The sequence below is a fragment of the Heterodontus francisci genome, chromosome 4 (genome assembly GCF_036365525.1).
Source record: "Heterodontus francisci isolate sHetFra1 chromosome 4, sHetFra1.hap1, whole genome shotgun sequence".
Classification (NCBI taxonomy): domain Eukaryota; kingdom Metazoa; phylum Chordata; class Chondrichthyes; order Heterodontiformes; family Heterodontidae; genus Heterodontus; species Heterodontus francisci.
In genome coordinates this window covers 17,314,828-17,330,092 of record NC_090374.1, presented here as the reverse complement: position 1 = coordinate 17,330,092, position 15,265 = coordinate 17,314,828, and the positions used below count along the sequence as shown (strand labels likewise).

The window sequence follows — 15,265 nt, the reverse complement described above, 5'->3', positions numbered from 1 at the left end:
AGTTTGTTATTACGTTACTCAATTGCCTTTCCCAGCAAACTGACATAATGCACGTGCAATAATTTTCATTGCAGTTGGGATCTTTGAGTTAAAGAAACTAGACTAGCTTAAACGGTGCTACATTGGTCAGAAAATTATACAGAAGCCATCAGTAATAATAGAAATACTAACTTCTGTTGGCATTGATGTTCAAACCACAAAGTGTTGTAAAACTGTAGTACCTCACATCCAAAAGTCATTTTTCCAAACACAAGAACAGGAGTAGGCCATTCAGCCCCTCGAGGCTGCTCTGCCATTCAAGTAGATCGTACCCGATTGTACCAATTAAACCTTCAAATGCACACATCAAGAAGTACTGAACACCAGAGTCTAAAAATTATATGATGTCCATGCTTAGATTGATAATGGTCATTCTTGAAAACAAAACTTAGACATCAATCTTTAAAAGTCAGCTTTAGATATCTGAATGAATTATTTTAAAGGTTCCCAAATCCCAAATTTAAATCTTAAAATAACTGGTCAACAAAAGCAATTTCAATTTGTCACATTGTGCGCCATTAACATGAAATAGCCATTGCAAATAACCAGTCATAAGTACACATCCTACACAACAGGATTTCTGATAACGTATAACACAATGTTAATTGACTGGTTCCCTGATCAAAGTGTCAATCCTTCAATCGACGAGAAGCAAATGAAACTTTTCTTATATGGTTTATGATTCCACCCCCACCCAACTGTTTAAAGTCTCTGCATTTCAGTGCACACCTGCGAACAACTCAGCCACCTTGCAAAAGGATCTCATGTCTTAAAAGTGATAACATTGTTGCTTTACATCACACAGCAGTTTCTACTCACGTGTGCGCTTAACAATTTACATTAGCTAAATCACATCACTTACAACTGATCAAACTGACTATCTGGTAACAACCCCAATATACACAAAATGTATACATATTTATTCAATTACCCAAATTTCTCCAAATTAAGTACCTCAATGACCAAGATTGGGAAGTCCATAATAAACAGGTTTAAACAGAATTAACAAAGGAAGCTAAGGACAAAAGGTCAGTTTTCAAAGCTCATAACTTAAGAAATTATTAATTAGGGTCCAAACAGTGAAATTATGAAGGATCCAAATAGCGAAGTTAAAAATGTGGAATACTACATAAGATTTACAGCATAAATGCACACATCTAAGCAAAATAGCTAAGCAAACCATTCTATATCAGGACATGAAATGTCATTTCTAACCTACTGTACACAAACTTTGGAAACTGCTAATGGGGGAGGTGGGTGGGAGGGTGCTGTCAGACCAAAGACCATAAAAAAAATGCAAGATTGCCTTTAGCAACAGATTGTTTGCAATGAATATAGTGGGGAAACTGCAAATAGTCAATACTAAAACCAAATTATGTTTTTGTTGTTTTGTAAGCTGATCTGTTGTGACTTTTAAGGTAGGCTACATTTATATGTCTGGACTGCCATATGTTAATTCATGATTCTTAAACCAAAGCTCATAAAGGCCACCTGCTTCCACCTCCGAATCACCTGTCTCCACTCAGCCCACACTGCTGCTGAAGCTCTCATTCACATCTTTGCTACTACCAGACTCGACTATTCCAATGCTCTCCAGGCCAGCTTTGCAACTTCCATCTTCCATAAACTTGCGCTCATCTAAAACTGTGCAGCCCATATCCTAAATCGCTCCAAGTCGTATTCACTCATCACCTCAGTGCTTACTAACCTACAATGGTTCCCAGTCCACCTCATATTTAAAATTTTCCTCCTTGTGTTCAAATCCCTCCAAGACATCACTCCAACTCTGGCCTTTTACGCATCCCTTTGACCACCATTGTCAGGTATGCCTTCAGCCATCTAGGCCCCAAGTTCTGGAATTCCCTCCTTAAACCTCTTCCTCCTCCTTAAAGACCCTCATCAAAACCTATCTCGTTGACCAAGTCTTTAGTCACTACCCCTTTGACTCAGCGACATTTGTCTATTATGGTCCAATGAAGCATCCTGGTCTGTTTTCCTATGTTAAAGGTACTACATAAATGCAAATTATTGATCTAACAAGCCTCTGAGATCTTTCTGCACCTGATGTCAGGCAGGTAACTTCAAGAGGTTTTTTTTTTCAAACACTATTATTTCTTCTCCCTTTATTTCTAAAAGCACAGCACAGTGTTTGTTAAGCTAGTCTTTGTTAGACATGGATGACTTATTTCAAACTGGAAAATCAAACAACAGTTTTCCTCAAGATCAAAATTGCACACAAAAAGTTGACTTTGTATATGAAACCTGAGTTCCCATTAGAAAGTGCTACCTTCTGCCAAAATCTGTGTTCAAGTTCAAAGTAAACAAGAATTTGTTTTACTGCCAGACTACAGTACACACTTCAATCACTTTGTAAATTTGAGTGACAAAGACATTTTATTACCCATATTGTTGATAAGGTGTACTGCCCGTCATCCTAGTACATTTTTTGCAAAGAAAAATATCCTCCTTAAATTTTATATCCTGCAGTCAAATAGCCACAGCAAGCATTCCTGAGTATACTGTAGTTATGTAAAGTATCATTCTTCTAAATGCAATTCCCTGTACAGTACTACATGCACCATCAATAAAACACTGTTCAATCAAGAGAAAAATAAACACACCTGAAATACAGATTAGAAAAGATAATGGAAAGTGCATAAATCCAAATAAACTACACTATTGGCTTGTAAAAATATGCATGTAAACTTAAAAAGTGCACAAACTAAAACTAGATGAAATCTATGATCAGACTGCACCTCTCAGAAGCTTGGAGTGGAAAATTCACTAATACACTCCATGGAAATATACTTGATATGTGAAGGGGAAAAAATATCTTGTTAGCTACAAGGATGTACTCAATCGACCAAGCTTGGATTAAATAGAGGTAACTTGCGCCTCTTTGGGAATGTGAGGGGGGGAATTCATTATTTTAAACTGTAAAGAGGGGTTTTAGTTGGGAGTTAAAGGGTTTAGAGTTGCAGGTACCAAAGGCCTAGAGACCGAGGCTGAGTTTACAACGCCCTTTACATGTCCCTGTCTCTGCCACACCAGCTAATTTTTGTTCTGTGGGGTTTTTTTTCTAGGCCTTATATATTTCATATATATATGTATGTATGTAACACTGGAAGCAGCATTCCTCCCCGATTTACCTCCCCGTGTAAGGTGCCGTTGGTCCCGCCGCCTCCTCCTCCGCCGCTGCTCCCATTGCTGGACGAGGGCGTCAGGGCTTTTTGTTGACGGCTCACTGTCTTGCCACCGCCCCGCTTATTTTTCCTCCTCTTCGCCCGTTTCGCGTCGGCCGGGCTCATTGCGACTGGCCGGGTGGCGGTGGTGTGAAGGGGAGGAGATGGCTTGATCTGGCCGAGGGAGGGAGTATGCTGTCCGGGGAGTTTGGGGGAAGGGAGGGCCGGGGTGGAGGAGTGACGGGGGGGGGGGGGGGGAAGAGAGAGAATCGTCTCCTCTCCTTTGGCTCTTCTTTCCTTCCCACCCTCTGTCTCTCTCTCTCTCTTTTTGTTTCTTTTTTCCCCCCCCCCTATATATTGTTCGGAGGTTTCCGCCGGTGGGGGCGGGTGAAGGGAGGGAGGGAAGCTGTGAGAGCCGTTCTCTGTCTCGGCCTCCGGCTCTAGGTGCAAGCTCGCTCGGGCTCCGCTCCCGCTCCCAGCGCTCTGACAGGATCCGAACTGATTCCAATATGGCGGCGAGTGCAGGGCCCTATCCCGGCGGCCACCGCACCGGCTCCACCTCACTGCGCCTGCGCCGCTCGCTGCCCGCAAGGCATCCTGGTCATTGTAGTTCTTCACTTCCTCTCTCCCTTCCCCCACTCTCAGCCTGCCAGCCCTTTTCTTTTCCTCCTTTATGCCTGTTAGTCGTTCACTCCCTACAGGCCTACGTCTTTTCTTGCATTAGACCTCTGACTCTTTTCTTCTCCCTAATCCTCTTAGTCTCTCCACCTTCAGGCCTCTTAGTTCTTTTCTCCCTATCTTGCTTCTCGGCAGTCCTTTTTTTTCTCCCCTCAGGCTCTGAGTATTTTCCCCCCAGCCCCCTTATTCTTTCCTCATCCCCCCCCCCCCCACCTCACCTCCCCTCCCCTCCCCGACCTCAATTCCTTCTTTTCTTCCCAGGCCTCTTTATACTTAATATATTTTTTTCTGCTTTTACATCATAGAGGTGCTTAAAATTATGAAGGTTTTTTTTTAATAGAGTAAATAAGGAAATTTTTCCCCCCCCAACTGTCAGGAGAGTCAGTAGGACTTATGACAGCGGTCATAGATTTAAGGTGATGGGCAAAAGAAAGCAGAGGTGAAATGAGGAGAATTTTTGTTTTACACAGCGAGTTGTTGTGATCCGGATTGTGCTGCTGAAAGGGTGATGGGAGCAGAATCAATAATAATTTTCAAAAGGGAATTGGATAACTACTTGAAGGGGGATAAGATGGAGGTCTATGAGGAAAGAGGAGGGGGAACGTGTCTTTCAAAAGCATGATGAGCCAAATGGTCTCCTGAGCTGTAGCTATTTTTTCCTACATTCCCCCCACTGCCACCAACCTGGTCATTGTAGACCTCTGCTTTCCTCACTTTCCCCATTTTCCTCCTGTGGCCCTCCTGTTTATTTTCTCTATTCTTCCCTATTTCCCCTTCTCATCCTCTCCTGACAGGACTGACTACCATTCTACCAGGTGGCTCGCCCAGCTAGCCCCTTATCTGTGTGTGAGGCCCACAAACTGATGAGCACCAGTGCAACGTTTGGCCCGGGAAGGGTCAACAAGCCGAAGGGATGGTATCGGCCTGTAATCAGGAGCCAATATCCAGACTGATTTTATCCTTTCCTAGTCCAAAGCAACAGAAGCCAATTGCAGCACCCACCCACCCAACATCTGATCCTCTTGCTCATGTAAGACCAAATAACTCAGGTCAAGAACATTGCTTTCTGCCATTCCCTTTATTTATACCATGTCCTATTTCCCCCCACCCCGCCTCTTGTCATTCCTCCAATGTTTTTATTTCTTTGGCAGGAGCAATGGGAGAAGTGAACTACATTCCCACAATGCTGTGTAGCCAACAATCCATAAAAAGGCTGTGACTGTGGTTGTGCACAGAGTGCACAATGGGAGTTTTGAGTGTCTGGGGCATTGTGCTACTTGTATTGTACTTGTACTGTGTTTTATCTGTTTTTCATATAGTGTTCCATTCTCGTCTTTATTCTAATTTAAATTTCTACCTACCATCAAATAAGGCAGCCAAGTAAAAGGCTATTGTATTGGTGAAATTGAGATGCTGTTTTCTGATTGAAATCTGTATTTTACATTGGCGGGGGAGAGGTGTGTAAATTACACCAACCTTTTACATAAGCAAAGAATGGCTAGATTTCACTGTCAAGTAAGTAAGAACATAACAAAAAGTCTAAGAGGAGAAAGGGCTTATTGAAGATTGTCTCTACTCTAATACTCTAAATCCTCGGCCTCAGTATAGAAAATAAACTATTTCAACAAAATGTTCATGAAAACCTAAAACTAAAATTACCTAACTGTATCATAAGCTTTGAATTTGTAGCACCAGAAATTATATATAGTCCTGACATCACAAGACGTCTTATATTTTTCATTAACCTGCCTCGTTTCCTCTGCTCTCCAAAGAGATGGAAAATTCTTTATCTGGTTTATGAGAGAAAATTTATGACTGTTGTGAAGCTCATGATGTTGAGTGACCTGAGGTCAGATTGTGAGTTCACCAAATGGACCTCCAGATGAGAAAACCAGGGTTTGTCCAGGATAAATATTGTAAATATTGTAAAGCTGCATGTCTTCCTCACATACTTCTGAAATAACCCAATGACATAAACTGCTAATAATTCACATATTGCAAGATCACTAAATAAATTCTACACAGATGAGAGAAGACATTCAGCCCATTTCCGACCAGGAAAAAGCCCTCCATTTCCCCCAGGAGAGATTCTTTAATTGTTCTCAAGTTTCTATCTCCACTACTGCAGTAGAAGTTGTTCTAGGTATTGATCACTCTTTGAAAAGGAATAAAAGAAAGACTCGGATTTACATAGCAATTTTCACAACCTCAGAATGTTCAAAAGTGCTTTACAGTCAATAAAGAATGTTTGAAGTGTAGACATTATAATGTAGGAAACATTATAATGTGGCAGCAAATTTGGGCACAGCTAGCTCTCATTAACAACAATGAACAGATCATCTGCTTTAGATGTTGGTTGAGGGAGAACTATTGGCTGGGACACCTTCCCTGATCTTCGAATACAGCCATTGATATTTTACATTCACCTGAGAGGACAGACAGGAACTTGTGTTTAGTGTTTCATCCAAAAACAGCACCTCCAACAGTCCTACACTGGGAGTGTCAACATGCATTATATGCTGAAGTCTCTTGAGGGGGAATTGAACATACAATCTTCTCATTCAGAGGCAAAAGTATTTCAATTGAACCACAGTTTGTATGAAGTTCTTCCTGACATCTGCCCTAAACTTATCTTTCACCAATGTTGACTTGTGATCCCTGGAATTCATTGCAGTAATGTTCCATATTAAACTTATTTATGCCATATAATATTTTCAATAAGGTCCCTTTCAGTCACCTCTTTTCAAGGGTGAAAGGTTTCTTTAGTCTTCACTCTACAGACAACTAGAGATCAGCCTTGAGCCTTTTGTGTCTTGATGATCAAAACACAACCCAGTGCTGATCTTCCAATCTGACCAAGGCTCTGTACAAGTTAACATGACATCCTCTGACTTGCAATCAACTGACTTAGAAATATACTTGACAATTCTGTGTCCTGAAGGTGACTTGATTGCCTGCGAGGGGTGGAGAGGGATTTTAGAATCTTAGTACAGAAGGCCATTTGGCCCATCGTGGCTGTGCTGGCTCTTTGAAAGCACGATCCAATTAGTCCCACTCCCCCCTGCTCTTTTCCATAGCCTTGCAATATTTGCCTCTTCAAGCATTTATCCAATGACCTTTCAAAAGTTACAATTGATTCTGCTTCTACCACCATTTCAGGCAGTGCATTCCAGACAAATGTAAATTCTCCAGAGTTAATTTCTGAAATAGGCCTATGTTTTTTTTTTCACTCTTTATGATTGCATGGAGGTAGGAGAGGCGTGGGTCGGTTTCTGGTGTGGGAAGGTTAGGGACAGGCTTCATGGAGCAGCTGATTGTTTATCATATGTTAATATTCTCACTTCAAACTGGGAAGTGATGTTCCACAAGGATTAGTGGTACGTGGGACCACTGTTGTTCACCATTTACAGAAATGATTTGGAATCAGAAGTACATTTACAAAATTTCCAGACAACATCAAATTGCAGGAGTGTCCTGAGGAGGACTGTGACAAAATACAAGAAGACATTATTAAACTTGCGATATCTAATTGGCAAATGAACTTCAATATATATAAGTGTGAGGTGGTGCATTTTAGTGGGAAGAATAAGGAGGACACATCTTCTTTCTTCTTTGGCTTCCTTGTCTTCAGAGACAATGGGTAAGCGCCTGGAGGTGGTCAGTGGTTTGTGGAGCAGCGCCTGGAGTGGCTATAAAGGCCAATTCTAGAGTGACAGACTCTTCCACAGGTGCTGCAGATAAAATTGGTTGTCGGGCCTGTTACACAGTTGGCTCTCTCCTTGCACTTCTGTCTTTTTTCCTGCCAACTGCTAAGTCTCTTTGACTCGCCACTCTTTAGCCCTGCCTTTATGGCTGCCCGCCAGCTCTGGGCTAGCAACTGACTCCCACGACTTGTGGTCAATGTCACAGGACTTCATGTCGCGTTTGCAGACGTCTTTAAAGCGGAGACATGGACGGCCGGTGGGTCTGATACCAGTGACGAGCTCGCTGTCAATGCGTCTTTGGGGATCCTGCCATCTTCCATGCGGCTCACACAGCCAAGCCATCTCAAGCGCCGCTGACTCTGTAGGGTGTATATACTGGGGATGTTGGCCACCTCGAGGACTTCTGCGTTGGAGATACGGTCCTGCCACCTGATGCCAAGGATTGTCCAGGGGCAGCGAAGATGGAATGAACAAAGAACAAAGAAAATTACAGCACAGGAACAGGCCCTTCGGCCCTCCAAGCCTGCGCCGATCCAAATGAGTTGAGACGTCGCTCTTGGCTGACATGCGTTGTCCAGGCCTCGCTGCCATAGAGCAAGGTACTGAGGAAACAGGCTTGAAACTCTCAGACTTTTGTGTTCCGTGTCAGTGCGCCATTTTTCCACACCCTCTTGGCCAGTCTGGACATAGCAGTGGAAGCCTTTCCCATACGCTTGTTGATTTCTGCATCGAGAGACAGGTTACTGGTGATAGTTGAGCCTAAGTAGGTGAACTCTTGAACCACTTGCAGAGCGTGGTCGCCGACATTGATGGATGGAGCATTTCTGACGTCCTGTCCCATGATGTTCGTTTTCTTGAGGCTGATGGTTAGGCCAAATTCATTGCAGGAAGCCGCAGTCCCGTCGATGAGTCTCTGCAGACGCTCTTCTGTGTGGGATGTTAATGCAGCATCATCAGCAAAAAGGAGCTTTCCATACTTTGGTCTTCGCTCTACGACAGGCAAGGTTGAACAACCTGTCATCTGACCTTGTGTGGAGGAAAATTCCTTCTTCTGAAGACTTGAACGCATGTGAGAGCAGCAGTGAGAAGATCCCAAACAGTGTAGGTGCGAAAGCACAGCCCTGTTTCACGCCACTCAGGATAGGAAAGGGGTCTGATGAGGCACCGCTCTGCTGAATTGTGCCTTTCATATTGTCATGGAATGAGGTGATGATATTTAGTAGCTTTGGTGGGCATCCGATCTTTGCTAGTAGTCTGAAGAGACCACATCTGCTGACAAGGTCAAAGGCTTTGGTGAGATCTATGAAAGCAACGTAGAGGGGCATCTGTTGTTCACGGCATTTGTCTGTAGTTGGTGAAGGGAGAACAGCATGTCAATGGTGGATCTCTCTGCTCAAGAGCCGCACTGTGCCACAGGGTAGCCACGCTCAGCCAGCTTCTGGAGTCTGTTTAAAACGACTCGAGCAAAGACTTTCCCTACTATGCTGAGCAGGGAGATTCCACGGTAGTTGTTGCAGTCACCGCAGTCACCCTTGTTCTTATAGAGGGTGATGATATTGGCATCGCGCATGTCCTGTGGTACTGCTTCCTCATCCCAGCACAGGCAAAGCAGTTCATGGAGTGCTGAGAGTATAGCAGGCTTGGCACTCTTGATTATTTTAGGGGGAATGCCGTCCTTTCCAGGGGCTTTTCCACTGGCTAGAGAATCAATGGCATCACTGAGTTCCGATTTTGTTGGCTGTTTGTCCAGCTCATCAATGACTGGCAGAGACTGGGCTGCATTGAGGGCGGTCTCAGTGACAACATTTTCCCTGGAGTACAGTTCTAGGTAGTGCTCCACCCAGCGGTCCATTTGCTTGCGTTGGTCAGTGATCGTTTCCCCTGATTTAGACTCGAGGGGGGCAATCTTCTTGATGGCTGGCCCAAAAGCTCTCTTAATGCCATCATACGTTCCTTTGATGTTTCCGGTGTTGGAGGCCAGCTGAATACGACTGCATAGGTGTTGCCAGTAGTCATTTGCACGGCGCCTGGCTGTTCTTTGTGCAGTGCTTCTGACTACTTTAAGTGCTACGGATGTTAACCTGCTGGGGGTTTTCTTGCAGTACAACAGTGCAATGCGCTTAGCGGCTATGACAGGTTCCAGCTCTTCAAAGTGAGATTGAAACCAGTCTGCATTCTGCTTCTCACGTTTGCCAAAGGTGGTCATTGCTGAGTCATAGATGGCGTCTCCGATGTGGGCCCACTTCGTCTCTGCATCCCCTGCAGGAGTGTTTTGAAGGGCTTTTTCAAGTAGGTGGCGGCCTAGTGGTATTATCACTGGACTAGTAACCCAGAGACGCAGGGTATTGATCTGGAGATATGGACTCGAATCCCACCACAGCAGAAGGTGGAATTTGAATTTAATTAATAAATCTGGAATTAAAAAAGCTAGTCTAATGATGGCAATAAAACCATTGTCGATTGTTGTAAAAACCCATCTGGTTCACTAATGCCCTTCAGGGAAGGAAATCTGCTGTTCTTACCTGGTCTGGCCTACATGTGCCTCCAGACCCACAGCAATGTGGTTAACTCTTACATGCCCTCTGAAATGGCCTAGCAAGCCACTCAGTTGTACCTAACTGCTACGAAGCCAATAAAAAGGAATGAAACCGGATGGACCACCCGGCATCGACCTAGGCAACGGAAATGACAACCCCAAACCCAGCCCTGTCGACTCTGCAAAGTCCTCCTTACTAATATCTGGGGGCTTGTGCCAAAGTTGGGAGAGCTGTCCCACAGACTAGTCAAGCAACAGCCTGACATAGTCATACTCACGGAATCATACCTTACAGACAATGTCCCAGACACTGCAATCACTATCCCTGGGTATGTCCTGTCCCACCAGCAGGATAGACCCAGCAGAGGAGGCAGGAAAGTGGTCTACAGTAGGGAGGGAGTTGCCCTGGGAGACCTCAACATCGATTCCAGACCCCATGAAGTCTCATGGCATCAGGTCAAACATGGGCAAGGTAACCTCTTACTGCTTACCACCTACCGCCCTCCCTCAGCTGATGAATCAGTACTCCTCCATGTTGAACACCACTTGGAGGAAGCACTGAGGGTGGCAAGGGCACAAAAAGAACTCTGGGTGGGGGTCTTCAATGTCCATCACCAAGAGTGGCTCGGTAGCACCACTTCTGACCAAGCTGAGTACTAAAGGACATATCTGCTAGACTGGATCTGCGACAGGTGGTGGGGAAACCAACACGAGGGAAAAACATACTTGACCTTGTCCTCACCAATCTGCCGGCCGCAGATGCTTCTGTCCATGACGGTATTGGTAGGAGTGACCACCGCACAGTCCTTGTGGAGACGAAGTCCCACCTTCACATTGAGGATACTGTCCATCGTGTTGTGTGGCACTATCACCGTGCTAAATGGGATAGATTTTGAACAGATCTAGCAGTGCAAACCTGGGCATCCATGAGGCGCTGTGGGCCATCAGCCGCAGCAGAATTGTACTCAATCACAATCTGTTACCTCATGGCCCGGCACATCCCCCACTCTACCATTACCACCAAGCCAGGAGACCAACCCTGGTTCAATGAAGAGTGCAGGAGGGCATACCAGGAGCAGCACCAGGCATACCTCAAAATGAGGTGTCAACCTGGTGAAGCTACAACACAGGACTACTTGCATGCCAAACTGCATAAGCAGCATGCAATAGACAGAGCTAAACTATCCCATAACCAACAGATCAGATCTAAGCTCTGCAGTCCTGCCAAATCCAGTCATGAATGGTGGTGGACAATTAATTAACTGACTGGAGGAGGTGGCTCCACAAAAATCCCCATCCTCAATGATGGCGGAGCCCACAACATCAGTGCAAAAGATAAGGCTGAAGCATTTGCAACAATCTTCAGCCAGAAGTGCCGAGTTGATGATCCATCTCAGTCCCCTCCTGAAGTCCCCAGCATTACGGATGCCAGACTTCAGCCAATTCGATTCACTCCGCTTGATATCAAGCAACGACTGAAGGCACTGGATACTGCAAAAGCTACGGGTCCTGACAATATTCCAGCAATAGTACTGAAGACCTGTGCTCCAGAACTTGCCGCACCCCTAGCCAAGCTGTTCCAGTATAACTACAACACTGACATCTACCCTGCAATGTGGAAAATTGCCCAGTTATGTCCAGTACACAAAAAGCAGGACAAGTCCAAACCGGCCAATTACCGCCCCATCAGTCTACTTTCAATCATCAGTAAAGTGATGGAAAGTGTCATCAACAGTGCCATCAAGCAGCACTTGCTTAGCAATAACCTGCTCAGTGACGCTCAGTTTGGGTTCCGCCAGGTCGACTCAGCTCCTGACCTCATTACAGACTTGGTTCAAACATGGACAAAAGAGCTGAACTCAAGAGGTGAGGTGAGAGTGACTGCCTTTGACATCAAGGCAGTATTTGACCAAGTATGGCATCAAGGAGCCCTAGCAAAACTGGAGTCAATTGAAATCAGGGGGAAAACTCTCTGCTGGTTGGAGTCAGACCTAGCGCAAAAGAAGATGGTTGTGATTGTTGGAGGTCAATCATCTCAGCTCCAGGACATCACTGCAGGAGTTCCTCAGGGTGGTGTCCTCGGCCCAACCATCTTCAGCTGCTTCATCAATTGTCTTCCTTCAATCATAAGGTCAGAAGTGGGGATGTTCGCTGATGATTGCACCATTCGCAACTCCTCAAATACTGAAGCAATCCATGTAGAAATACAGCAAGACCTGAACAATATCCAGGCTTGGGCTGATAAGTGGCAAGTAACATTTGCGCCACACAAGTGCCAGATAATGACCATCTCCAACAAAAGAGAACCTAACCATCTCCCCTTGACATTCAACGGCATTACCATCGCTGAATCCCCCACTATCAACATCCTAGGGGCTACCATTCACCAGAAACTGAACTGGAGTAGACATATAAATACCGTGGATACAAGAGCAGGTCAGAGGCTAGGAATCCTGAGGCTAGTAACTCACCTCCTGACTCCCCAAAGCCTGTCCACCATCTCCAAGGCACAAAGCAGGAGTGTGATGGAATACTTTCCACTTGTCTGGATGGGTGCAGCTCCAACAACACTCAAGAAGCTCGACACCATCCAGAACAAAGCAGCCCGCTTGATTGGCACACCATCCAGAAACATTCACTCCCTCCACCACCGACGCACAGTTGCAGTACTGCCTACCATCTACAAGATGCACTGCAGCCAATGCACCAAGGCTCCTTAGAGAGCACTTTCCAAATCCACGACCTCTACCACCTTGAAGGACAAGAGCAGCTGATGCATGGAAACATCACCACCTGCAAGTTCCCCTCCAAGTCACACACCATCCTGACTTGGAACTATATTACCATTCCTTCACTGTAGCTGGGTCAAAATCCTGGAACTCCCTTCCTAACAGCACTGTGGGTGTACCTACCTCACATGGACTGCAGCGGTTCAAGAAGGCAGCTCACCCACCGCCTTCTCAATGGCAATTAGGGATGGGCAATAAATGCTGGCATAGCCAGTGATGCCCACATTCCATGAATGAATTAAAAAAAAGTGAATTTAGAAACTTATGTAACAGTTGTGGATAAGAAATTCTGTTAGTATTGAATAGCAGGTGGCCCTTCTGCTTGGAGTGATGAAGCTTCTTTGGTTTGAGTCTAACTTTGCTGCACACCAGGGAGTGGTCGGGACGCAGTCTACATTGTGGAAGCTGCGTGTGATTTGGTCACTGTTTATAGAGGCTCGCCTTGTGACGATGAGGTCCAGCTCGTGCCAACGACATGATCTTGGGTGTCTCCATGAAACCTGGTGACAGGGTTTAGTATGAAAGAACAAGTTGATGATGCAGAGGTTGTGATAGGTACACAGCTCCAGCATACTCCTTGGAAAATAAGTATCTACATGGGGTCAAGGAGCAAAAGGATCTGGGGGTACGGATACACAAATCAGTAAAAGTAGCGACATAGGTTAATAAGGCCATTAAAAATAGTTAACAGAGCACTGGGGTTCATTTCTGGAGCGACAGAACTGAAAAGCAGAGAAGTTATGTTAAACTTGGAAAGAACCTTGGTTAGACCACACTTGGAGTTTCAGTGCTGGTTTCCATATTATAAGGAGGATGTAGGGGCACTGGAGATGGTGCAAAAAACATTTACAAGGATGATAGCAGAACTGAGAGATTATACCGAGCTGGAAAGATTGAACAGGCTTGGTCTCTTTTCTCTAGAAAAGGGAGGCTGAAGGGTGACCTGCTAGATGTTTTTTAAGATTATGAAAGGGTTGACAGGGTAGGATAGAGAAGATATTTCCACTGGTGGGAGACTAAAACTAGATGCCATAAATATAAAAATAGTGACTGGGGAATGCAGGAGAAATTTATTTTCCCAGAGAGTGATGAGACTTGCTACTGCATGAAGTAGTTGAGGTGAATAGCAATAGATGCATTTAAGGAGTACCTAGATAAACACATGAGGGAGAAAAGAATTGTTGATGTGGTTAGATGAGGAAGGATTGTATGAGGTTCATGTAGAGCATCAACATCGACATAGACCTGTTGGGCCAAATGACATATTTCTGTGGTGTACATCTATGTAAGAGTGACCAAAAACTTGGTCAAAGAGATTGGTTTCAAGCAGGGTCTTATGAACATACTTAACTGTAAAGCCATACTTGATGTACAAATTTCCAGCAGTACCTCTCAATGTCTCTAGAGCCTTCATTAAGGAAGGTTACCCTGTCTCCTGGAGAATGTGATGTAACTAGGGAGTTATTGAATTGGTACACAGCTTCCTCAGAGGTCACAACAAATGGATTTTTGCCTTCCCTCAGAACCTGCACAAGGGCGCCTCTGTGGAACACATTATTCAGTGCTATTCCTTATCGCTGTTGCATGTCATCAAGCGTTCTGATCTCTCTGCTTGTAATGTTATCCTCTTCCAGGTAATTAACTCTCCACCTGAAAGGCAAAAAATGATTGGTTCACTGGAGATAGAGAGAGATAGAACTGTACTGTAGGCAGATTACTCTTTGAGAAGATCTCCCAAACCCATGACATAAGCCACCTCAAAGGACATGTGCAGCAGCTGCATGGAAATACCATCATCTCCAAGTCATTCATTATCCTGATTTGGTTAAATATCGGCCGTTCCTTTATTGTCACTGGGTCAAAATCCTGGAACTCCCTACTTAACAGCACTATAGAAATACCTTCACTACACGGACTGCAGTGGTTAAAGAAGGATTTCCCACCACTAAAGGCAATTAGGGATGGGCTTTGTGTGAATATAGAAAACAAGACCAATTCAATAAGTGGTAGGATTGATGGTGTTACCAACTTTGTAAGGGAAGCAAGCTCTGTTCCATTATAAACACTCAGTACCTTGGCATGCCAATTCAATCTGAATGATGCTGGTGCAAGAAAGATGGCTGGAAACATTGCTGAAGAATGAAAATTTTCAAAGCACCACCATGGGATCTTTTATATTCACCTGAGAGGGCAAACAGGATCTTGGTTTAACATCGCATCTGAAATACGGTGCTTCTGACAGTGCAGCACTTCCTCATTACTGCACTGGAGTGTCAGCGTGACTATGTGTTCAAATCTCGGGAGTGGAACTTAAACCCACAACCTTCTGACTCAGAG

At 44.7% G+C, this 15,265-nt stretch overlaps 1 protein-coding gene across 2 annotated transcripts in view; it reads right to left on the bottom strand.

The window, feature by feature from the left end:
• Positions 1–3,728, bottom strand: part of fam193a (family with sequence similarity 193 member A) — a 312,966-nt gene extending 309,238 nt beyond the window's left edge. For both annotated transcript variants that reach the window (XM_068029230.1, XM_068029231.1), the window contains exon 1: positions 3,189–3,728. In XM_068029230.1, coding sequence (XP_067885331.1) covers positions 3,189–3,347 — 159 coding nt within the window. In that variant the 5' untranslated portion in view covers positions 3,348–3,728. The remainder of the gene's footprint in view (positions 1–3,188) is intronic.
• Between the last annotated feature and the right edge of the window lie 11,537 nt (positions 3,729–15,265).